This window comes from Cotesia glomerata, linkage group LG10 (genome assembly GCF_020080835.1).
Source record: "Cotesia glomerata isolate CgM1 linkage group LG10, MPM_Cglom_v2.3, whole genome shotgun sequence".
Classification (NCBI taxonomy): domain Eukaryota; kingdom Metazoa; phylum Arthropoda; class Insecta; order Hymenoptera; family Braconidae; genus Cotesia; species Cotesia glomerata.
The window spans coordinates 819,568-845,750 of record NC_058167.1 but is presented as its reverse complement, the minus strand read 5'-3'; the positions used below and the strand labels follow the sequence as shown (position 1 = coordinate 845,750).

At 29.6% G+C, this 26,183-nt stretch overlaps 3 protein-coding genes across 6 annotated transcripts; 1 reads left to right on the top strand and 2 right to left on the bottom strand.

Annotated features, from left to right (window-relative positions):
• Positions 1-830: 830 nt before the first annotated feature.
• On the bottom strand, positions 831-7,722 carry LOC123272463 (insulin-degrading enzyme). 2 transcript variants are annotated; one of them, XM_044739247.1, is made up of 4 exons: positions 7,599-7,722; positions 6,664-6,869; positions 3,835-6,404; positions 831-3,429 (listed from the first exon to the last, which is right to left on the bottom strand). In XM_044739247.1, exons 1-4 carry the CDS (start codon positions 7,676-7,678, stop codon positions 3,190-3,192), a joined length of 3,096 nt encoding a protein of 1,031 aa, XP_044595182.1. In that variant the 5' UTR covers positions 7,679-7,722; the 3' UTR covers positions 831-3,189. The 2 variants fall into 2 exon arrangements, with proteins under 2 accessions (XP_044595182.1, XP_044595183.1); XM_044739248.1 differs by lacking the exon at positions 7,599-7,722 and adding an exon at positions 7,131-7,311.
• Positions 7,723-8,227: 505 nt separating this feature from the next.
• Positions 8,228-11,370, bottom strand: LOC123272668 (T-complex protein 1 subunit eta). Its single transcript, XM_044739608.1, has 4 exons — positions 11,167-11,370; positions 10,493-10,753; positions 9,259-10,061; positions 8,228-8,868 (listed from the first exon to the last, which is right to left on the bottom strand). The coding sequence occupies exons 1-4, from the start codon at positions 11,167-11,169 to the stop codon at positions 8,304-8,306; spliced, it is 1,632 nt and encodes a 543-aa protein (XP_044595543.1). The 5' UTR covers positions 11,170-11,370; the 3' UTR covers positions 8,228-8,303.
• Positions 11,371-14,616: 3,246 nt separating this feature from the next.
• On the top strand, positions 14,617-22,777 carry LOC123273306 (death-inducer obliterator 1). 3 transcript variants are annotated; one of them, XM_044740695.1, is made up of 7 exons: positions 14,617-14,869; positions 15,117-15,257; positions 15,330-15,581; positions 15,702-17,396; positions 17,518-17,589; positions 17,721-17,845; positions 17,914-22,777. In XM_044740695.1, exons 2-7 carry the CDS (start codon positions 15,128-15,130, stop codon positions 22,273-22,275), a joined length of 6,636 nt encoding a protein of 2,211 aa, XP_044596630.1. In that variant the 5' UTR covers positions 14,617-14,869; positions 15,117-15,127; the 3' UTR covers positions 22,276-22,777. The 3 variants fall into 3 exon arrangements, with proteins under 3 accessions (XP_044596630.1, XP_044596632.1, XP_044596631.1); XM_044740696.1 differs by lacking the exon at positions 14,617-14,869 and adding an exon at positions 14,935-15,044; XM_044740697.1 differs by lacking the exon at positions 17,518-17,589.
• Positions 22,778-26,183: the final 3,406 nt, after the last annotated feature.

The window sequence follows — 26,183 nt, the reverse complement described above, 5'->3', positions numbered from 1 at the left end:
GATTCTTTTAAACAATTTAATCCCCTTCCCACGGTTGTTAAATGCTTTTACTACCTATTGCACTTCCCCCAGTTTAAGTTGCAATAATAACAAACTTTTGAATAATAAATCGACCTTTTTAACAATTTAAATAAAAAATTGTTTTCTCTTGGCGTAAACACACCTTACAATATAAAAATAATAAAAAATTACATTGAACTATTTTAGCTGAAAGTTTATATATATATAAGAATCCGGTAAAAGACAGGAAGTTAAGAATAGCCGGATGCTGCTGCTGCTGTCGATAGATATTAAACTTATTTATTTTCATTTAAAATAGGTGATCTAGTGGCTAGAAATCAATTCACTGGGAAGTATTAAATTTTGTTAAACTTTGACAATAAATTTTATTTAGATAGCCATTATTTATTTTTTATAATTATTTTATTCATGATACTTTCGCTGATGGATTTCCAGTAAAGTAAAAGTGAAGAAATTAAACAATAAATAGTAAATAATGCGCTCTTTAACCATAAATAATTACAATCTTTATGTCTATCTTTTATTTTATCTACAATTAAAAAACTACAATAATATTTATAAATTGTTATAAATTTAAACCTCAGTAAAAGTTAAAAACAATTTCAGGATAAATAAATCTAGGCAATATGACTCTACTTACGCATTTAAATTTGCACAATAAAAAATCAACCGATTTAAATATATTTTGTAAAGTCATAATAATAACCGGTCATTTGTGTCTCAATAAATTACTTAAACGTACTTACATTATATATGTAATTACGTAATTTAATCTTTGCAATAACGAAAAAAAAAATGACCGTTGATCCTTTGGTAAAAGTTGTTGCATAAAGTAATATTATTTGCGTAATAAGGGCCGGTTGTGTTTTATATTTTTATCAGGAAGATCAAGGCAGTTGGTTGTAACCTTGAGGGCATCGACATTAGACCTCTGGTGCTCTCACTACCTCACAATATTTTTTAAATTTCTCTTCAGTTCTCTTGTAGATACTCTTCACGTATTTCAGACAATTTACAATTTAACGCTAAAGTAATTTTAATGAGCTGTTTTATTTTTACATTATTAGTATGTATAGTATCAATCTATGGAAAATAAATAAAAGAAAATAAATCTAGATTGAAAAATAGATAATAATAATTATAAAGGTCCAGCATACCGGCGATTAAAATATATTGAAAATAATAATTAGTATAACCATAAGCATTAAGGATTTAATAATAACTGGAGCGTAAGACAGGAATTGATAACTCTCCTTGAGTAAGAGTTATTCTCTTATTCTGTTATTATCTCATTCTTAAGATTTAATTCAAAGCTTTGTCCTCTGGTGCTAAGTATAATCAAACGAACAATTCACTAGCTACTTTTACTTACTTAAACTTACTTCACTTCTACTACTCAGTAGATTAATATTTTAAAATAAAACGACTCGGCAGATTAATTGTTCTTTGACAAACATTATTTCAATCATTTAAATTCTACTATTTACCTTAAATTAACTTACTTTATCATTATTAATTTAATAAATTATGTTGTTAACCCATATAATATTTATAACACGAGCGTGTTATATTGTATCATAACAATAATTATGAATTATGGATGGGAACTAGCTATTCTCAATTCTTTTATCATCATCTAATTTTCGAGAACTGGAACACGAGATTCACCTTTCTGATCTTTTTATATTATTATATACAACAATCGATAAATAGAACGAGACCATAGACCATTATTATTTCAACAAATATTATTATAATGCTTCTAATACGCACCAATGGTTATCAAAAAAAAAAAAAAAAAAAACAAACCAACTCGTATCCTTTGTGAAAGTAATTTTGTAATTAATTAGAATTTTATCTGCGGTTAAACTGGTTATTACCGAGCTTTAATCATTTTTATCTAATTTACAACGGTTGGAATTTAATGTTAAAAAAAATTTTAATTGAGAAATATAAAGTGCAAGTTACTTTTTGCGAAATATTTAAAATTATATACCACTGTTTTAAAGTGTAAAACAATTAAAAAAAAAAAAAAAAAAAAAAAAAAATTTATTCATGTATAAAAAATATTGACAAAAGTTTAAGCCGTTTTAAATAATAGCTGATAAGAGTGACACGAGTTAGGATAATATTAATCAGAAGAGAGGACATATATATATAGTTAATATCAGTAACTTTAGAGGATGACACTCACCGGAGCACTCGTGTGTATGTCTATGTGCTGGGGATTCAGGATAAACTTTGGATGATAAAGGATAAGAAAGGATAACAACGACAAGGAGAAATGAACACTACACCTTACTACACTTACTATCGTGACCTTGAATTCAAATCGCGTATCACCTAAGACCAAGAGTTCGTCGCTCTTATTATTATTATTATTATTATTAAATCCCATTTTTTATTTAAAAAAATGACTTTAATTAAATTTACTCACCAATTATATTTAAATAAAATCACCATTTTAATAATTATTATTTAAAGAAAAAATTAACGCGCAGAGAAAATACTAATGGTCAAATGGATAAACCTGAACGAGTTGAACGCACTCTTTGAACACTGAGTAGAATGATAGAGGAGGACTTACTGAAGAGTAAGTGCTTTTTTAAAAAATAAATAAAAAATAAAAAAAGTTGTGTCGTTTTACGCTCAGCTAAACTCAACTACAACAACAATCACCACGTTGTACACCTTTCGTACCTGTCTTACGATCATTAGACTATAGAGAGACCAGAGACAAAAGTTGTAATCTCTCTCGCCGCAAAGAGTTTACTACTAAGCAATACCCATAAGCCATGCACTAAGTATTAAGAAAATAACAGCCAACAGATTGCCGCCGCTCCATCACAACTTGCTTCTCCCTTTTACTTGCTGTAAATACACTTTTATATCGCAGCATAAACCAACCAACCACATACCGACTCAACAACTTCAATATTATTATTAACAACAATTATTTTATCAACTCAATTAAATTATTTACTTTATTAAAAATTATTATCATTATAATTTATATGCCATAAAGCAATACTAGCGTTCAAAACAAGTGTAAAGTGATGTATCATTTCATTAAAATAGTAAATGTTTAGGTGCTTTGTAAAAAATTGACAATGATTTATCTCGCGAGAGATCAAATAAAAATTAAATAAAAAATATTTAAAATAATATTTAAAGCTTAGATTTTTGATCCTTTCTTGGAATATTAATAAAAGGTTTTATAATTGGGAAAAGTGATTGACTCGATTTGAATGCCAAGATGTATGTTATCTTAATTGGCAATGTTGTTGTATCAGTTTGGGCTGTTGGTGATTCTGCTGATGATTTTTCAGAGTGTCCTGCACCACCTGGGGCTGTTGATACCACATGAAGTGACAATTTACGTCTCTGAGGTGATTGTTTTATTGTTTCCTAAAATTTTAAATAAAAATATTAATTAATTAATAAAAACATATAGCTAAAGTTAGCCGACGTTTTTATTTTTTTTTCAATAACTAAATTAGAATAAAAAAATATTTTTTTAAAAATTGCACTTACAGTTTTTCAAGTTTTTTACAAGTGACATTTTTTTTAAATAATTTTTTCAATAAAAAAAAAAAAATTCTAAAAATTTTTACCAATCGGCTAACTTAATTTTCATAATAAAAAACTTGATTATGAAAATTAAGTTATTAGCCGACATTTAAAAATTAAAAAATTTTTTTTTTATTGAAAAAATGACTAAAAAAAATTTTCATTTGTAAAAAACTTTAAAAACTATAAGTGCAATTTTAAAAAAATATTTTTTTGTTGTAATTTAATTATTAAAAAACTTACATTGTAAAAATCAAGTATTTGAGATTTAGTGACGGTACGTAAATAGGCAACTTCAATGTTTGCACGATCAAAATTGTATTGCTGATTAGTTATTTCGCTCCAAAATATAGCGGATAGTGTAGTCATTTTTTTTGGTTTTTCGAGACGTTGATTGGCGAGTGAAGTTTTATGCCGATTGAATTCATCCTCGGACATGTTAACAATTTGATCCTGAACCGAGTGAATAAAGGCTTCGATGCGCTCTTCCAAATACTGGGGATGTCTATCGCCCTGTATTATTACTCTCAGGCCTTGAACTCCATTCCCTCGACGTATTCCACTGAATACAATGTAACCCAGTTGTTCTTGCGTACGGAGAACATCGAAAAACGGCTCGGATATTATCTGCCCCAATAGTTCCAGATGCATGTTTGATTCCGTTGATTGTAACCCCACTTGATAGTAAATTTCAGTACACGATGATTTGTGTAATTTATTTTCTATTTCATACAAATAGTGACTACCATTATCCAAACTTATTTCACGATTAAGTATATATTGTTTCGGCATTAACGGTACTATTGTTTTACTTTTTTCACTGTCCAGTGGATCCTTTGTCAGTTGATTCTCAACCATTTTAACTGTTTCCAGTGCCTCTGATTCCGTCAAATTACCGTGAATCAAACACTGAATGTGAACTTTTGTCAACAACTTTGGAATAAATTCTTCAATCCTGTCCAGAGTTAAAAATTCAGTAGCTTCAAGTAATTCGTCCTTAGTCCATCCTTGCTCGGTCAATAAAACCGCCAAATAATAAACAGCATGCTGATACGGTTGATCAGCTTCAAAATTTTTTAAATTTCTAATATAAATTTCCTTAATTATTTCAAACCTCTGCTTGTCAACTTTAAAATTAACCATCCTGTCGATTATTTTACTCAACAGCACCCGGTGTTTGTCATTGTATCCACTAACGATCAGAGTCATGCCGTTCTTACTGGCACTAAATTCCCAGCTCAATTGTGCGAGACTGGCATTGTACGCGTACTCATTAAGCGAGTCTTTGAATAACTGTATGTATAAGTTTGTTAGATTAAAGTTACAAGGATCTAGATACGCATAAGGACTTACAAAGTCGAAAGTAAGATTTACTTTTGGTACTTTAAACTCGTCGTCTTGTTTGAACCAGACTCGCATCAGCCTAGTGTCTAAAATTATTTTAGGAAATTTATTTATTTCTTCTCTATTACTATTACATTTAATTTCAAATGACTCGGGAATAAATTCATTAGCAGCTGGAATTTTTAACTCGTCAGATAATCCCGAATTTCTCCAACTCTCGATAGTTTCTTTGGGAATAACTTGAATAGCGTATTTAGTTCCGTACCAAAATTCCGATTGATCAGCAATATTTTGATAAACTTTACCAACAACGTGAATGCGAATTTTTTCAGGTACCAAACAATCCATAACAGTATTTATTAAATCTGGACGCCACTCGGTAGGCAAATAAGGCCCGGTGAGTACCTCCTCAAATGGATACTTTTGCAATGCACGTACAGTTACACTAACAGTTGTTCTGGGCAATAATTTTTCCTTGAAATTAAAATCAACGTGAGCTATCTGCTTGCATTCGTCAAAAATCCACTCAAGTGGGCCCTTAATTTTCAGCATATTTATATACTGAAAAGTAAGCTTAACAATATCGTCAACGTGATTAATTCCCTCCTCGGTCAAGTCTACGTAAATGGAAAAAAAATTGCAGCCACCTCTGGCAGCTCGTTTTTCCCCGGCAACCAATGCATTACACCAACCGGCTTTTTTAAGAGCTGACAGGAGCGATCCATCAGCCTCGTGACCCAACAAATGAGATACATAGTGCCCCGGACCAGAGCGAAAGTATTGGCTCAGATCCGGCAGTGGGAAATTCATCTTTAAACCACGGATATCTTTGATCGGTACAATCATCCACTTTTTACCAAAGTGATTATCATTAAACGGGTGCTCCGGCCAAGTTGGTGCCTCTACTCCTTTATTTTCCACCGGACTAAATTTATCCACTACCATTTTCTCCAATTGATCGAGACTTTCCTTTCCAAGAATACTCAACGCCATAATATTGGCCGAGTACCAGGTTTTGTGAAATTCCAGGAGCGCTTCTCTCACGTTTATCCCTTTTTGCTTTGGTCCTAAATCCAGAGTTCCACGGTGTCCACTTCCAAATTTTGAGTACGGATGATTTGGATCCGCTGATGATTTTTCCAGCTGATCCTGCCGCCACGTGTCATTTGCGATATTTTTTTCATGCTCTGAATCAACAGCTTGAACCTCGAGCTCTGTTGCAGACTCGGTAAACAGTGGAGCTATAAAAAATTGGGCAAAACGATCCACCGCCCCCTCGAGATACTCTGGGCTTACATCAAAATGGTACTGAGTGTAATCCGGTAGGGTCATTGCGTTGGAACTACCGCCGTGCTGAGACAGATACGAGTTGTATGAATTTTTGTCTGGGTATTTTTCGGTACCCAAAAACAGCATGTGTTCACAAAAATGAGCCAGTCCTGGCAATTCTGCTGGATCATTCAAGTAGCCTGAAATTTTTAAAATACATTAAATAATTAATAAATAAATAAATAAATATATGAAAATAAAATTAGCCGACATCTAAAAATTAATATCATTTTCTTTATTAAAGAATTATTACAAAAAAATTTTTTTCATTTGTTAAAAACTTTAAGTGCAATTTTTTTTAAATATTTTTTAGTTATAAATTAATAAATTAAGTAAAATAAAAAAATAAAAAATGTCAGCTAACTTTATTATTATTATTATTATTATAAATAAACTTACCAACATTGACGTCCAATGAAATGGCACTTTTATCTGTGGTAGGATCACTTATTAGCAACACTTTCATGTTATTATTTAAAATTAATCCTCGGTAAAGCTGGGAATCATTTGGAGATTTTTTTATTTTCTCAAATCGCTTTTTAATATTGTCATCATTCATTTCTAAAGGAGTAGTTGGTGTCTCACTCGTTGATCCAGATAAATTTCTGATTTAAAAATACAAACAAAATTAATATGAAAATTAATTTAGAAAATTTTTTATAATTTTAAGAATTTTTTTAACAAATAAATTATGGCAAAAAAATTGACATGTAGAAATTTTAAAAAATAAAAAATGCAATTTTTTTTAATAATCTTTTGGAAGAAATTTATTTGTTAAAAACAATTAAAAAATGATCGAGTGACTGCTAACTTTAATGTCATAAATTAATACGTTTAATTTTATTGAAATATTAATAAAAACTCACATTGAATTTGACATTAATTCATGAAGAGCATGTACATTCGTAACAGAAGTCATTGTTAATGTTTACAGAACTTTTTACAAAACACAACTAAACACATCAATTTGTTAATGTACGTCACTAGAATTTTTTAACGACAATATAATTATCTAATTAGCTGTTTATGACTCATGTATTAATTTATTAAAATATACAAATTTTATACTTATTAATAAAATGTTTCTTTAAAGAATAATTATTTAATGTAATAATAAAATAATAAAATGAGTCAGAAAAACAGAAAGTCTGATGTGAGATGTGTCGTGTACTATATTTATATCATACTATACATTTATATATAACATCAACTCAGTCACGTGGTATCAAACAGAAAATTATACTGTTGTAATTATTTTATTAAAAATTTACAAGAATAAAAATCATTAATTTGAGTTCTTTAAAGGAAAAATACACTCATAAAAAAATAATTACCTGTTCATTGTTGATGACAATTGTTGGAACACAACGATTAACCGAGATTTATTGTTATTTATATTACGAGCGATAAACATTTATGTTATTTATTATTAATTCTTTAAATAAATTATATTAATAAAAAAAAAAAAACCTATTGTTTTATTTATTTAATCAGAATAATACTCCAAAATAAACTTTATTTTGGAGTTTGTAAATATTAGTTCACGTGAGCGTCATAAAAATGGGGGCGCTGGCGCCTATTTTATTCTACAGCCCTGATTATTTATTTGAAAAAATCTCAGAATTTTTTAAAAAATATTTTTGATGTAAATAAAATATGAAAATAAAATTAGCCGACACTGAAAAATTTTTAATTTTTTTTATTAATTAAAAATTAGAATTCAAAAACTATTTTTAAAAAATTCCACGTATAATTTTTAAAATTTTCTACATGTAAAAATTTTTGTTTCAATTTTTTAATAAAATAAATTACAAGAATTTTTAAATGTCGGCTAACTTAATTTACAAGGCTAACTTTATTATTATAAATAAAATAGGATATAAAAATAAATATTTTAAATGTTTAATCAGCGTTTTTATTATATTAGAATAAGTAACCAGTACAAATAGTGAAGCGTGTTTTCAATAATTGCTTATTTATTTTAAAAAATTTAATGAATGGAAAAAAAAAAAGGTAGTGATGATAGAAAATTAAAAAAATTACATAGGTCGTCCCATACCGCGACCCATACCACCGACAGGCATCTGAGGAGCATCACCGCTGCGAGGATTTTTTATGGTCTCATCGACCGAGAGAATAAGACAAGCAGCCTCACTGGCGGCTGTGAGGGCGTTTATCTTAACGACTGCTGGTTCCCATACGCAGGCGTCCATGTTGTCAGCAATGTCCTCGTTGAGAATGTCGACACCGAACCAGCATTTACCCTGATGGTGTTTTTGCCTTAATTTATTGAGGATGTTGGTCGCGTCGAATCCAGCGTTGTCGCAGAGCTGTCGCGGAATAACTTCAAGAGCGCGAGCAATAGCGCCGATCAAGAGCTGCTCTTTGCCAGCAATTGTACGCGAGTAGTCACGAAGTGTACGAGACAATTCTATTTCAATAGCTCCTCCACCAGCGACTACTGCGTCGTTTTTGATCATACGCCTAACAATCATAATAGCATCGTGCAATGACCGCTCAGTCTCCTCTAAAAATTGTTCAGCTCCTCCTCGAAGTACAAATGTACAAGTTTTGGCATTTGGGCATCCCGCGAAAAAGTTGAATCTAAAATAATAATAAATATTATTGTTACTTTATTAAATTGCACTGTACTTTTTTAACTGTTGACATTTTTAAAGATATAAGCTCATCCCGATGTTATACTCATCAAGAGCTTTCATTTGAGTACCCACATGCATTTTTCATATATTTTTCATATATACATATATATATATATATATATATATATATATAAATATATGAAAAATTGATGTGGGTACTCAAATGAAAGCTCTTGATGAGTGCAATGTTGAGGTGAGCTTATATCTTTAATAATGTCAATAGTTCTCAAGATACAAAATCATTTATTAATTATGTAGAGAGAATTTTCAAATGTAGCCTAAATTTCCTGGACACAGAATTTTTCTTATTCTCTTAATAATATAGATTATTTACCTTTCACCACCAATTTGTTTTTCCTCAAAGTTTAAACATTTTCCAAGCACAGAGTCGTCGATATCATTGACAGTGGTGATGACAGCTCCGCCACAAGCTTTCATGGTCCTCTTGAGATCTTCATCAGGGACTCTACCGGCGCAAAACATGTCACGGTCAGCAAAGTACTGAGTCGCGACATCACCAATAGGTAACTTTGAAAGAACAACATTTGCTCCGCTCTTGGCGATCTTTTCGAGTTTTTCGTACAGAATTTGCCATTCGGCGTCAACGATTTTTTGGTACTCGGTAACGTTGTCTACACGAACCTCGGCGTTGTCGCGCTCAGCTTTGAGCTCCAGTTCAATGTTCAGCATGGCTATTTTGCAGGGTGAGTATTTCTTGGGCTGCATTTCGAAACCCGCGTACGAGAAAGTCTTTTTGAAGGCTACACCAGCCACCAGGATCGAATCCTCCAACGCACCTCCGGATACTTTCTTGATGCCGATCATGTTGAGCGGGAGCAACTCGTCGAGAAGCAAAACAGCGTCAACGACCATCTTGCTGAAGAAATCCTTCTGCTGGTGAATAAGTTTCGAGTTCATCGCAGTAGCGGCACATTTTTCCAGCAGACTTCGTTTTTCTTCGGCAGTTGATTTTTCTATTTTTACGCTCAATTCTTGGATTCTCTCGATCGCAATTTTTCGTGCGTTCCTGAATGCTTTTATAATTATGCGTGGATGAACTCCTTCCTCGACGAATGGTTTTATTTGTTTCAAAAACTCTCCAGCCAACAGGACAACACTGGTGGTACCGTCACCAACCTATTGTTGATAATTTATTAGTTTTTTTTGTCATGTTATTATTAAAATAAGCCGACCTTTTTAATTTTTTTATTATTTTTCATTTACTAAATTAAAACTAAAAAATATTTTTTTAAAATTGCACTAGTTATAGTTTTTCAAGTTTTTTAAAAATGAAAAATTTTTTTTATTTTTTTGTAATGATTTTTTGAATAAAATAAAAAAAATTCTAACAATTTTTAAATGTCGGCTAACTTAATTTTCATTTTTTTATTCATAAAAAAAATATTGTAAGAACATCTTTGAGACAATTTATAGTCTAGAAAAAATTGCTAGTCCAATGCTCTATGATTTATGTACTCCATTATAAAAAACTAAATTATAGACTAAATAAAATTTTGTATTTTAAAATAATGGAGAATTATTTGACTTATTGATATTTAAAAATTTACCTCAACATCCTGAGATTTGGCAATGTCTACCAGAGTTTTAGCTGCTGGATGAACAATGTCCAAGAGCTTGAGGATAGTAGCGCCGTCGTTGGAGATGGTACCTTTTCCATTGGCATCTACAATCAATTTGTCCATTCCACGAGGGCCGAGAGTTGTTCTCACGGCGTCGACGACTTGCTGACAGGCGTTTATGTTTGACACCAGCTGAGCTTTGCCCTGGCTGACATCAGTCCCTTCTTTCAATAATATTATTTGGGGTTGCTGAAATTAATTTATTTTTTAATTCGATGCATTCAATTTTATTTATCAAAATAAAATTCATAGAAAAAATTTTATAAATTATCAACTGAAATATTATTTCATCAGCATAGACAGGAGTTGATAATTTCCTTATAAGGTTATGAATGAACGAACCGATAATTTACATCCCCGTCAACTATTTGATATACTTATATATAATTTTTTTACTCGATAAAAAATTATGTGATTTATTAATATTTGTATTTTTAATAAATAAATGCACAAAATATTAAATAAAATAAAAAATACTGGCTATTTAATATTCTCCAGAAAACGTGACTAAAATTTTGTTGATAAAATTATAAAAATAATATAAAATGTATGAGGATTAAAAATTACAAATAATCATATGAAATCATTCATTAAGTACGTACCATTTTGTTGATCTAAATATATATTTATCAAATATACTAATAAAGAGCGAATACTTTTATAATAGATATTTAAAAATATTAATTTTATAAACTGGAGAAACTTATTTAACTAAGAACTGTCGGGCATACACACTCGGCTTCATTCACCGTGTATCATCTATCATGGTTGACTTTGTTTGCGAGAGATGACGCCATAATGTGCTGGGAAAATATGTCACGAGACAGAGCGTGTATAGCGTGTACGCAGCGCGCTGCCATCATTGTTTATGGAGGGTAGAAGTAAGGAGGACCAACTCAGTGTATTAAAAAGTGTCCGCTGAAAGGGAGCAAACTAAGGTGGCGCCATAATAGCAAGTGGAAAGATTTTAAAAACAGCGCCATAAATTATTAGAGTAGGATACTAAATTAAAAAGGAAAGCAAGACTTCCGCTTTGTTACCGCGCATTTTCAAGTAGATTTAACAAAATGTAATATCTGTAAATAGTGATTAGAAAATATTGTTAAAAACTTAATGAAATTAAAAAAAATTATTATTATTGTAATATACAAATTTCTAATAATTGAGGCACACAAGTGTGTGCTGAAAAAGGGTTACAGGGATTTAATAATTGAACCTTTCTTCTATATAAAATTCTTTCTTTAATATAACATTGTTTAAATATAATATTTCTTTAACATAATAAATTTTTTTTTTTAATAATAAGCCGTACATTTAAGAGAGTAATTTGGCGTTTTTGCGGTTCATTTTTGTTTTTATTTTAGCTGCGTCATGGCGTTTATTCTCTGATTTTGCTAAAAAATGAGCCCGCATTACAATATAAATGTCAATTATTTTAACAGTCAGTTCTTTTTCATGATCAAAGCACCCTAATAACTAATCAAAAAGACACTAACAATAACTAGTAACAAAAATTCAGAAAGTATTTTATGATTTGCAATGATTTAACATGATTCCAAATTTTTAATACTAACCGAATCATAATCAATCATAACCAGTGATTAAATTCGATCATTTTTTTCACGATTAAAAAAGATTGAGGATGATTCAAAATTTTTAATACTAGCTGAATCATTTTTAATCATTACCGGTAACAAAAATTCAAGCATTATTTCAGGATTAAAAATGATTTGAAATGATTCAAAATTTCATATACTGACCTAATCATAGTCAATCATAACCGACGAAAAAAATTCGAGCATTATTTTACGATTAAAAAGGATATAAAATGATTAAAAATTTTTAATACTGACCGAATCATTTTCAATCATAACTGGCAACTAAAATTCAGAAAGTATTTTAGGATTAGTAATGATTTCACATATGATTTAAAAATTTAAATACTACTAGTTGAATCATTTTTAATCATAACTGGAGACAAAAATTTGAACATTATTTCAGGATTAGAAATGTTTTGAAATGATTAAAAATTTTTAATCATTTTTAATCATTTCATATACTGCCTATTTCCCATTATTCAAAATGATTCATAATGATTCATTGTGAAATTTCGAAAATGATTTACATGATTTGAAATCATTAAAAATGATTAATTTTTTAATCATTCTTTATCATATCAAATCATTCTGTTTTATCAGGGATAAAATTAATTTTTATCTAATAGTTTAAGTCCTTATTTATCTACTAGTAAAGTTTAATTTAGTCTTTACCGTGAAAATTTTTGAAAAAAAATTGTTTAAAAATGTTAGTATTTTTTCCGAGTCTTACGAGAAAGTCAGACCTTAACAACTTTCTCGAATTATGGTATTAACTACCGATTAGATAAGGTAAAAAAAAATTCAAAATAAGGTTTTTGAAATATTCAGGCTTCATTTTTTGCAATAAAATATATAGGTTGCCGTGGAATATATGGAGAAATTAAAATTATAAAATCACAAAAAATTCTCAAGCAACCTACATTAACCCTTCGCTGGTCGCGCTATGAGCGATTCCCCGCTTTTTTTTTTCAATTCGTTATAAAAAAAAAAATAATTTTTTCCAGCCTTAAAAAATTTAGCTATTCCTTCTTCAATTCATTTAGCATGCACCTAAACAGTTTTTAAAGTTGTAGGTATTTTTATTAATTAGATATTAAATAATAAATGTCGTAAGAACATGGAATCGCGGCGATTCCCCGTAAGCGCGACCAAACCCGACCATGAAATTTTATTCGCAGCATTGCCAATTATATGAAACTTGAATAAATAAAAACAATATGGCCGTCATCAGCTGTTATAGTTGTTATGCGCATGTCCCATAAAGTTATTTATTTAATTTATTTGTGCAATGTTATTGTAAGTAATTTTAATATAAAAATAAAAATAAAAATAAATAAATATAAATATAAATATAAATAAATAAATATCATTACGTGGATTGGATCACAAGAATAATAATATTACTACTGTGACTACAAAAGTATTTAATACTTTACTCATCAAAGCATTAAACCGGTACGTATTTTTTTCTCTGATAAAATATTTGAATATAACGTTTATGATTAAAATTAAAGTCACGATACTACATTACAATTAAATATTAAATAATTTAATTAAAATTGATTTAGCAGATATTTGATAATTTTAAGAATTCTTTTAATAAATAAATTGAGTCAAAAAATTGACATGTAGAAATTTTTAATAAATAAAAAAAGCAATTTTTTGAAAATAATTTTTCGGAACAAATTAATTTTTATTTCATACCAACTCAAATTTTACCGCGCTTACTTAAAAGTATACTTGGCAACACTGTAAGAAAATTAACATTGCGGCGATTCCCTAACCACGCGACCAATGAAGGCGGGCAGTGAAGCGCGACCAACGAAGGGTTAAAATGAAGTCAAAACATTTGGCAACGTTGCGTAGCGCGCAAGCTTCAGACCATTCAATAAATTCAAACTAATTTATTTATTTACACTGACTGCAAAAACTTAAACGCGGTTAAGGTTATATTGTGCAAATGAAAATGTAAACAACCGAAGTACAGCGTTGCCAAATCACGGACAGGTTACTAGCAGCTGATTTGAAAGAGTCAAATTAATTTTTGTATTTAACTATTTTTTTTTTTTTTATTTTCAAAATTTCAACGATCAATGCCTCATATACTATTTATTTTTTAATTTTAGGAATTTTTATAGGTTTTTTATTTTAATTTATCGTATACTGACTACTACAGTTGTTTTGACTCAACTGGAGCGAAAGGACTTCCTTAACGATAAATTTTTCTAAACTCGCGGTTATGGAGACTATACACAGTGTATAGTCTCCATACTCGCGGTTCTTTATCCCACGTCAGATGCATTTTTTTTTTTTTTTATAAATACTTTTTACAATCCAACCTTATCAGTAACTTATAATAATATATTCATACGTACTTGCAATAATAAAAATATTTTTTAATAAATTGATATGATTTTATTAAAATTTTGTGAATCTTTCATTATCATTTTCTTACAATTATAATTTTTGTTAATAATTTTCAATGAAAATTCTTGTTTGATTTAGCGCTTGAGCTGCGCGACGGATGACATTGCAGCAAGTTTACGCGCATCAAGTATGGTGAGCTAGGGCATTATGTATCACCGATAACAACGCGACTTTTCGCATGACAAGTGACATATCATTTACGATATTTTATAAAAAAATTTTTCGTCACGATAAAAACCTTATTGTGACCAAATTATCGTCATATATTCATAATTACTATGTATGTATAAGTATCAACCCCTTTATAAATGTGTGCGTGTGTTTAACTATACACTCTACTCTTTATTTTACCTAACAAGATGGCCGATGTTATTTTCTCTTATTCAGTTCGTTATTATTAATAGAGCGCGCGATAATTTTTTTTAACATTCCTTCATAGCTATAGTTAAATAAGTGTAATAGTATTTAATTATAATAAAAATTTTATTTTAAACATTGGCTAATGTTTAGATGTGTTTTATTTGCAGACTACTTCACTATGTCCAGCACTTACATTATAGAACCTCATGAGAATGAGAAGGATTCTAAAAAAGATGATAATTTCATTATTGTGATCAATGATGATGGAACTATGGCTGTTGATCAAGAAACTTTACACAATTTATTAAGTTGGTTTTTATTTCATATGCAATAATAAAGCTTAAAAGTGATTGGTTATAATAAACATACATTATTTTCAGTAAACAAATCAAATGCAAATGTTAGCGTTGTGAGAGTAGGACAAACTGAAAATGATGGTAATCTAACATTCACAGTGGATCCATCAAATTTTGAACATAGTGATTCTTCAAACACAGCACCCAGTACCATTGATACTAACCTTGATGATCCTTTCATGGCAATGGATCCAGAACAGTTGGAGAAGCTTGAAACTGCTTTACAGAGTGAAGAAGCAAAGCAAATACTGGGCGAAAATGTTGCTGCGATGCTTGGTTTGTTGATTTTCTATTAATACAATTATAATAACAATTATTTTAGTTTTATGTTTTGGTTGATTATAATTTTTATTAATTAATTTTAATTTGTTTTTTTTTTTTTTATTTTTATTTAAGATATGTTAACAGTTGAGGAACATCAGAATTCTATAAGATATGCTGTAGAGTTAGATCATTGTTACACGAGCCGGTCATCACCTTTGGATCCAGAACCACTAGATCCTTTGCCAATAGTGAACTCGCCTGAAAATGATAATACTGATATGATTAATTTCACAATGCATCACCAATCGCAATCAACAGTATCTACAGCAATAGAAAATTCAACTCAAATGACAGCATCTCCAGTAAACTCAATAATAAAGACTAAACAACCTGTTGGTCGTCCAAGAAAAATACCTATTTCTAATTCACAAATACCAAATGCTCCTAAATCTTCAAACTCTAATGTTTTGCGAAATCTTACTACTCTTCAATTAGAAAATAAAAAATCAACAGTAAATCAAGAAGAAGAAGAAAATAAAACAAATGATTTATCATCTACAGAATCTTCTGACTCTGAAACATCCGACAATGATTCTGACTTTGGACCACGAGGACCTAGAAGGTCGGGTGTTCGAGCTCGTGGAGGTCGCAGAGGACTTACTACTCGTGGTGGTAGCATGTCAGCAACAAGAAGACGTGGTGCAAGCAAACGAATGGACGTTGATCAAACACGTAAACATGATAGTGAAATGGCTACAGTGGTTAATACAATGAAGCATTCAGAAAAATCAGCAGCAGATGACTATTTGTCTGTGAGTCAATTAAAAAAGCAAATTAAAATTAATCCTAATCAAAAGAAAGAGGAAGGATCTTTAGCACATCAATCTTCTGATGAATTATTAGTTGTTCCTGAAAACAATTTACAAACGACAAACCAAGCAAAAGCAAATCTCATAAATGCAAACATGATAAAAGGTGATATGATTTTAACAAAACCAGGTCAACTAAAAAATCAAAAAGTTTATTTTATTAAAAAGAAAGTCATTGATATACCTGAAGACATGAAGTCAACTTTCAAAATTGCATCGAAAGATCTTAATAAATCTGCAAACCAAATTCAGACTAAGCTTATAACTTCTCAACATGGCAAATTGATGGCAGTAACGCCGAAGTCTATTGTAAATACTTCACCACAAGTTATCCAATCAGATGCTGATATAAATACGATAGTACTTCCATCGACACAATCTCCGGCATATACTAAACTTGTACAGAAACAACTAATTAAATCTTCACCTGTTACGTCGTCAATTAAAATTAAACCGACTATAGAAGTAAAAAAAGATAAAAAAAAGCTTGAAAGTAGTTATGAACCATGTCCAAAACTAGAAGAACCTTTAAAAACAATATTAGATGTGAAACCATCTGATGGAGTTAAAAAACAGATTAAAAAAGATCCACGAAAATCTCTTGGTACTTCTGTAAGCTCCTTGGAGCCAGCACTCTTTTCTACTCCTGATATCATAAGAAGAGTTGGTTCAACTAATGAATCTAAAGGACACGATCTAAATGTATCATTTAGTTCAGGAACATCTATCTCTAATGCTTCAGAATCAACTTTAACATCCTTGACGGTTGTGTCATCTGATGTTTCTTTTAAATCTAATATTGAAACTCTTAATTCAGAAGTATCAGCTGAAACTAACAATTTACTATCTCAATCCCTAATTAATTCAGATGTTTCAACTATAATGTTTGATTCCGACAGTCTAGAAGATAAAAGTATATCCAAACTACCTGTTCCTGATGATCTCTCTTTAGATCCTGGTAAGCCTATAACTTAAATTTTTATTGTTGTTGTTTGTTTGTTTTTTTTTTTTTTTAATTTTCGTTAAAATATAAATCATGAAAATAAAGGGCGTATTTTTATTTTTTAATATTTTCTTAGCATCACAAACTGTAATTAATGAAGAAATTAGAAAATCTGATGATTCTGTTCAAAACATAGTTTCTGATCAAAGTAAGTTTTCATTTGTATAATTTTGTTTTCTTAACGTTTTATATCGATGTTTATTTATTTTTTTTAATCCTAATAAATATTCAATTTTCAATATAGTTATATTTGATAAAGAAAAAATGTTTTTTTCATAGATGGAATGGAAGAAACAGAACATCTTCTTGCAACATTAGAAATGGAAGCTAGTAAACATGAAGAAGAATTACTTGCAGAGGCATTACTACTTCAAGAGCAACTTGATGTGGACTTAACAGATACTGTAAGACATCTTTAAATAAAATTTTTTATTTAATCATTAAAATTTTTATTTTATTTTTTATATTATAGGCAACGTTAGATGAATCAACAAATGCCGTTCCGGATTCATTGCTGGAAACAACGAGTGTCAATACAGAAAAATTATCAGCTATTACCACGCAATCTTCTCCAGATGAAACAGTCGAAAGAGTGACAAATGTTGATAATTTAGCTGATTTTCATGAAGCAGAGCAGTTGAAGAAAAAGAATATTAAAGAACCACCATCACAAATTTTTCGTGGTGGAAGAATAATAACGTTACCACCTATTGAAGCACCAGCAACAAGAAGTAAAAGGTTACAAGTTAAATCTGAGTTGTCTTCAAAACCGGATGATGAAAAAAAAAGTGACAAAGTTAAGAAACAAATTACACAAGCTAATCAAATAGAAGATATGGAATCTGAAATAGAAGATGATGATGAAGAAGAAAATTCTGACTCCGAAGATGACCCTAATCGACTTTGGTGTATTTGCAAACAGCCACATAACAATCGATTTATGATTTGTTGCGACGTATGTGAAGATTGGTTTCATGGAAAATGTGTTAATGTGACTAAAACGACGGGTAAACAAATGGAAGAAAAAGGACTAGAGTGGATTTGTCCAAACTGTACCAAGAAAAAATTAGTACAACCTGCATCAACAATAACCAAATCATTGACAATAAAACCGCCTAAGACAGAATCTCATACACAAATTTCAAATACAGAAACTTCATTAACACAATCATCTGATGGACCAGTTGAAGTAGCGTTGAATGTTAAACAAAATGCTTTATCAAATCTTGCAGTTACCCAGTGTGTTGTGTGTAAAAAAGAAGCAAGATCATCTAGTATTTATTGCTCCGATGCTTGTATTCTTGCTCATGCTGAAGAAACATCAGTTAAAGACAAGCAAGTTGTTCAATCTGTTTCATCAAAACTTAAATTATCTTTGAGTGATACTTCAAAATCCAATTCAGAGGCTAGAGTTATAGTTTTTGAAAAAAAAACTGGAACAGTTTTAACTGGCGTTGATGCACCGATGGCATCTAATTTAAAGGCATGGTTGAAAGAACATCCAACGTTTGAAGTTGCTCGATCAAGTAATCTGAATATTTTGCAAATCGGTGATAAAATGGTTTCAGCAATTCAAACATCAAGTCCAGGCAAAATGGTTAAACCCAATCAACAACAATCAAAAACTGTTCAACCCAAAATGGTTTTTACTAAAGTTGTGGGTTCAAAACAAACAGTATTGACATCTAATAATAAAAAAGTAACTGTGATTTCTAATTTACAAAATGCAAATATTATTTCAAAAAGTGGGCAAATAAAACAAATTCTTGTTAGCTCAAATAAAAGTCAACCCATATTGAAACAAACAACATTGAAAAATGTGGTGAATCAAAACAAAACCCTTCCAATAGTAATAAAACAAACTCCAGTTAAAAAACAGGAACCAAAGTGTTCAACACCACCGGCAAAAACGCCACAAAAATCTTTAAATTTGAAGAAGTCAGAACCTGAACCAATAATAAGGTTAAATGTTCGTAAAACATTGACAGAATTGTTATCAACCAGAATTAAAGAGACAGACGATTTGAGATTAAGCAAAGAAGAAATTGAGAATCTTGCTTTAAAAATTGAGTTAGAAATGTACAAATATTTTCGAGATACCGGAGCTAAATATAAAGCAAAATACAGAAGTCTTCTATTCAATATAAAAGATTCTAAAAATTTGACATTATTCCGAAAAATAGCTGATAAATCTCTGACACCTGATGCAGTAGTAAAATTAAGTCCTGAAGAAATGGCAAGTCAAGAATTAGCTGAATGGAGAGAAAAAGAAACGCAGCACCAACTAGAAATGATTAAAAAAAACGAATTGGATCTTATGGCTCAAGCGAAATCAATTGTTGTTAAAACTCACAAAGGTGAACAAATAATTGAGAATGATGGTGGCATAGAGGCTGTGGATCCAAAAACACCTGTTCAAGATATCGTGACTGTTTTAAATAATGTAGATAATACAAGTTTAGATACTTTAGATGAAAAAGAAGACACTTTGTCTTCGTCATTTGAAGATGTAAAAAAAATAAAACGTAATGATGACAAACAAATGAAAGGTAAAGATCGAGAAAAAGAAAAAGATTGTCATAGATCAAGAAAAAATAAAGAACATAATAAAGACTCAAAAAAAGAAACAAGTTCTAGTAAAAGGAAGCATCGTAGTAAAGATCGAAATCACGATAGAAGAAGAAGTAAAGACGAAAAACGTGATAAAGAAAGAAGTCGCGAACGTGATCGTGATAAAGATAAAGATAAAGATAAAGATAAAAATAAAAATAAATCAAAAGACAAAGATCGATCACGAAAGAGTAGCAAAAGCAGAAGTAGTTCACACAGTAAAAGTAGTCATAAGGAAAAACAATACAAAGATAAAGAAAAAAAACGAAATGAACATGTAGATGATTCAAAACGAGATGAAAGCAAAAAGAAAGAAACATCTCCTGTTCAAACTGGTAAATTAATTGAAGATCGTTTGTGGAGACACGTTGAAGAAGAAACTACGGCTAATACATTAGATGGCAATGACTCTGACGTATCTGATAGAGAACCAAGCTCGACGGTCAATCTTGAAAGTGTAGATATCAATGATGAATTGGAAAAAGAGAAAGATACTATGACAGAATCTAAATCTATAGTTATAGCTAAAGATTCAACAAAAAATGTCTCTCAAACGGTTTGGCGAGGATTCATTAACATGATAGATGTAGCTAAGTTTTTTATAACAGCTCAAGAAGTTAGTGGACAGGCAAAAGAACTCATGGAAGATCTACCAGATACCTTCGAAGTTGTTGGAAGAATTAGTCATGAAACTGTATGGGACTATATTTCAAAAATGAAAAAAACTGGTTCTAAAGAAATTGTTATTATAAGATTTACAGCAGCTAATGACGAAGAAAAAATTCCATATATAACTCTTTACAGTTATTTAAATAGTCGAAGTCGTTTAGGAGTTGTTGGAAATGTTTCAAAAAATATCAAAGATTTTTATATAATGCCTTTTTCAAGTCAAAGTCAACTACCATCTGTACTATTCCCTCTTAATGGCGTTGGTCTTGAAGAACAGAGACCTCATTTACTACTTGGTATAATTGTACAAAATAAACGAAAACGATTATCTCATAGTACACTTTCGATACCATTATTACCTAAAGTTCCAAAAAAAGATTCTGATCGCAGTTATACTCCACCACCTGTTAATATTACAACAGATAAACTCGTTAATTCAACAGATGTTATTGGTGAAAAATCTGCAACCAATCAGTTAACAGTGAATTCATTTAATAAAACACATGTTGGAGTATCAAGAAAAATAATAGACAGTGCAACTATATCCAAAATAGTTCCTGAACTTTCAGATAGAATTGACTTGACTTCTTCTGAAAAACCACTTCTAGAAAAAGATGATGATGATGAGCCATACAGTCCTGGTGATATTGATGATGATATTGATGATAATTTACTTTCACCATCAAAGAATTCAAATGAACTTCAAAGAAAAATGGATGAAATTAATCGGCAAATTGAAGAACAGAAACAGCAAATACAAAGTATCAGTTCGTCTTTTCTTGGTGAATCAGTTCCTACTTTACCGGGTCTGGGATTAGATCCTTCAGATAATGACTTAAATGAAGCATATAGCCCTACAGATGTACGTTCTTTCACTCCACCTCCTCAAGGTATTTCCAAATTTACACAGCCAATTCTTGATAAAGTTTCAAATATTACGATACCACCGAATCTTCAAGAGATTTTGGCAAATGTTAAGCGTCAAGAATGTTCCAAATTTGACCCTTATTTACCTTCAAAGCCGAGTGCTTCATTTTTAACTTCGATTAATTCATTAAATTATCAAAAAGAAAAAACTTACACTCCAACTGCTGTTACTAAAGAAAGTAAAAGTACATTACGATCATTGAGTGATTTTGATCTTATAAAAAAAGCCGAAGAAGAACTCGCTGCGGTTACACCAGCTCCAATAATGCCTGTACCAAACATGCAAACATTAAATTCTGTTCAACCATTTGAAATAGCTAATTCCGAATTTTCCACCTCATCCATGGATTCCTCAGAATCAACATACCCGCCAAAATTAACAGAATCAGTACAAATAAGTCGTATTTCGGAACAACCAAAACCTCCAGGACTTGAAGATGAAGAACTTCCAACATTCCCTTCCGTCATACCACCTACGTCTGATGCGTACACGTTAACACTTCACAAAGGTGTTTCGCAAAGTGGTATTATGTCTATGAAACGTAAAGTAAACGATGATGATAGTCCTTCATCACACATAAAAACTACAAGAGTAAAATCAAGATGGAGTCAAGAAACTTCGGACTGAATAGATGTAAGTTTTATTGACTCATTAAATTTATAAACAATAATAAATTATTTTAAGATAAATTTTTTAAATTAGTGATTTTTTGATATTAATCATTTTCAAATGAATCATTTATATACTATCATTGTAATAGTTTATAGCAGTTCCATAAAAAATTGAGTACTATAAATACCCCAAAACTTCGATAAAGTCATGCGACATTTTTTTTTGTAAATATATAAAAAAGCAGCGAATAACATTAATATGACATACTTATGAAACTTTATTATGCTCCTACGAGCAATTACTTCGTTTGTAAATAATATAATGCGACAAAAAGAAAAAAAAAAAATATGAGAAAATAAATAAATGATATAAATATTTTTCATATTCTGATATTTAATATTGAGAAGCAATGGAAATAATGAGCGAATGAAATTACTACCAAAAAGTGAACTTTGTAAATTATTGTAGGTATTCAGAATAAAATGTGGCTGTGTGTAAATATAGAAATAAATGAAAATATATATGCATAATATATATATATTTGTGTGGTTAAATTCGACGATTGATGTTTGATTGATCATTATTATAATGATTATTTGAATCATTGTTATTTTTTTAAATTTTCATTCATGTGTCATTCATTATTAATATAAAATGATAGGAAGTTTTCAATTAAAGTACTATTTACATTGCAAATTATTTTATTTTAGTGTCATCATATAAATATATATAAAGTATATTAACGAATCAATAAATAATTAGTAATGTATAAATAAATAATTCCAATTTAATATTGCAGTGGTTCATGTATAATAAATTAAAGAACAATGTAAAACAACTAAATTTAATTGATTTAATTTTATGTTTTAATTTTGTAAATTATAAATGTTTTTTTTTTTTTTTTATAAGTAAAACGAAATGATAAAATTTATAAGTTTCACTTACATTTATTTAACAGAATATAAATAAAATAAGTAGCTTATAATTTATCAAATATTCTTAGGTTTTATTTTTTCTAATATCTCACCTATAACTAATAGTTCAAATAGAAGACATATTACTGTTAATTTCTTTTCAACTGCTTGGATGCATTATAATTATAATTTTTATATAGTCATTGAAAGCAGTAGCTTCTATTAATAAAATAATATGAAAAATCATATTCAAATAGAATATTTGTATGAATGTTATATCAACAGATTAAACTAGAGTTAAATTAATATCAAGTGTAATCTAATAAAATGAGGTATTCCGCGCTATACTAACTCAGATTAAAAAATTTGAATTTTCCATTTCTTCAATTATAGACATTCTTTAGTACCCTCTAAAAAAAAAAAAAAAAAAAAAAAATCCAGGTAAGTTATGAACATATGACAGGTAATATTTGAATGCCGTTTTTATCAAAGTCAGTTTGATCAAATTGTATTTTACAAATAACGCTATAATAGATATTTAATTTTATCATCAAATTTCAACAAATCGCTATTTTCAACTCTCCAGTTTATCATTACAGTATGTTTACATTGTTTTAAATTCTATATTTTAATGCAACCTCGACTGTGGTTAAAAGTCCTTTTCTTTACAATTTTTACATTATATTTTTAGCTGATTTTTATAAAGTGTACAGAGAAGAAAATTTAATTATAATTTAACAATGAAAATATTCCAACAATTGGTATTGTACTAAATTTAGATCTGGTACAGAGTATCATCGTCTATAGTCGATTTTATGTTTTTTTTTTTTTATCATGCATTCTAAATGTTTTTACATTAATTATTGATCGGTAATCAAATTTAGTATCATTTAAACAATATGTTTCAAGTTTCAAATGTTATCAATTGTAAAAGGGAAAATAGTAAATAATAGATTTAATGTTGACGCCACTGTATTTTCGTGAAAGTAAATAAATGTTTTGAAAATTAATATTAAATATGGAAGAAAATATTAGTAGATTACCACTATAAAATTTGATCTCATATAGCGATTTTTCAAAAGGGTTGCGAAAGTCTGCTTTCAAATTCGATAGTTGCTAGCGTCGTTTTTCACCTCAGGTTCTTTCTGCAGATAGTTGTGGCAGATTTAAATTGCAAATCTTTTGTAAGCCTTACACCAGAATTTGAATGTATCTCTTACTCTATCCCTTTTCAAATCATGCGCAACTATCTACTGCAAGTTTCTGGTGCAAATATATTAATTTTATATGAGTTTGTCTTGAAGTGAAAAAATAACTATTTTAAATCTTATTTACTGATTTTTGTAAATCTTATTTACTGATTACTGATTTTTAATAAAATTGCATCTGTAGGAGTTTTGATCAATATCGTGTGGGTTTGAGGATCTTAAATTAAATTCACACGGCGTAGCGTAAACTTAAACTCTGGTGAGAGTGAAATTTTGAAGTGTGTTTTATCAATAAAACAGTCACTCCATTAATCAAGTAATTAAGTCATTTTAAAGATGCTTATAATAGAGATCAACGATTATCGTGACATTTTTTCTCTTTATGTGAAAATATTTATCATGAATGATCTGTTTATTTGCACTGTGCTAATGATACTTTTAATTATTCCAATGACAATCTCGTCAGGATCAGTATAAACAGTAAATACGGAAGTATGCCGCTTATTTGACATGATTATTTAGTATAAAACACTGATCGAATCTAAAAGCTCTAGATAATCAACAATTATATTCGCCGAGTTGTTTATGGTAAAGCACCACTGTCAATAACAACAGTAGAGTAATTTTTGAAAAATGATTGCACGTAAATGGATTTTGTCATTTTTGTATTTTATGTTTTTCAACGGTGTTATCCTGATACCGAATATGAATGTAAATTTTGAAGGAAACAGATTTCTGGAGTTATCGAGCATTTTGGTAAGATATCAAACGGGTTTTAAGGTATCATTTTTTAATGAATATTTATCTTTAAGAAACATCTTTTAAAGTGTAATGGAAGTATAAGGAAAACTATAATCAATTGTGATGCTGATGAAAATTTGATTAAGTCATTTTCTGACTCCCCTAGCGGTTTTGTAAATGCCGAAAAAATGTCGCAATTATACAGTATTAATGCGGTATTTTTTCAGCATTTTTTCGGTTGTTTTGGTCAGTTTTTTTATCGAAAAATTACGGAACATTTACCGTAAAAATGCGATACATTTACGCTGAAAATGCGGCATTTTTACGGTAATAAGGCGGTAAAATGACTGTATTAAAACCATATTTAAAAAATGGTGTCAAATTAAACAACGCTCGGACTAGGATTCGAACCCAGAACCTCCTGAGGACATGTCGGCTACTCTACCATTTGTGCTACGCGGTCTATACCATAGTGTTTTTTTGCTTATTCTATATACATTAAGCCACACCGTCCATCTTACGATAAGCATATTTAAAATTAAATAATATAGTTATATATGTGAAACAATATAACTTTTCGATTTTAGAAAATTTGCAATTTTCTAAGAGAGAAATTAAAAATTGAAATTAAAATTAGAATATATTTACTTAACATATGTATTATTTTATATTAATTATCGCTAAATACCTAATTAAAAAATAATATTCTAAGGTAAAAGCCCCAATAGATGATCACGTACCAGTATATGATCACTCCATGTATTTGTATATCTATATTCACAAATATAGGTATACAAATACATGGAGTGATCATATACTGGTACATGATCATATATTGGGGCTTTTACCTTACATATTTTTTATTCAAAAACAGTATTTGTTTTTGCAAAGTAGCGATGGAGAATAAAAAGCAAAATTTGAAATTTTTCATTTTATTCATTTCTAACATAGAAGTGAACTAAAAATAAAACTAAATTAAAAATTACGGTATTTTTACGGCATTATCAAAACCGCAAGGGCGATCAGAATCAATTACTATTGAATTTTTTTGTAACTCAAC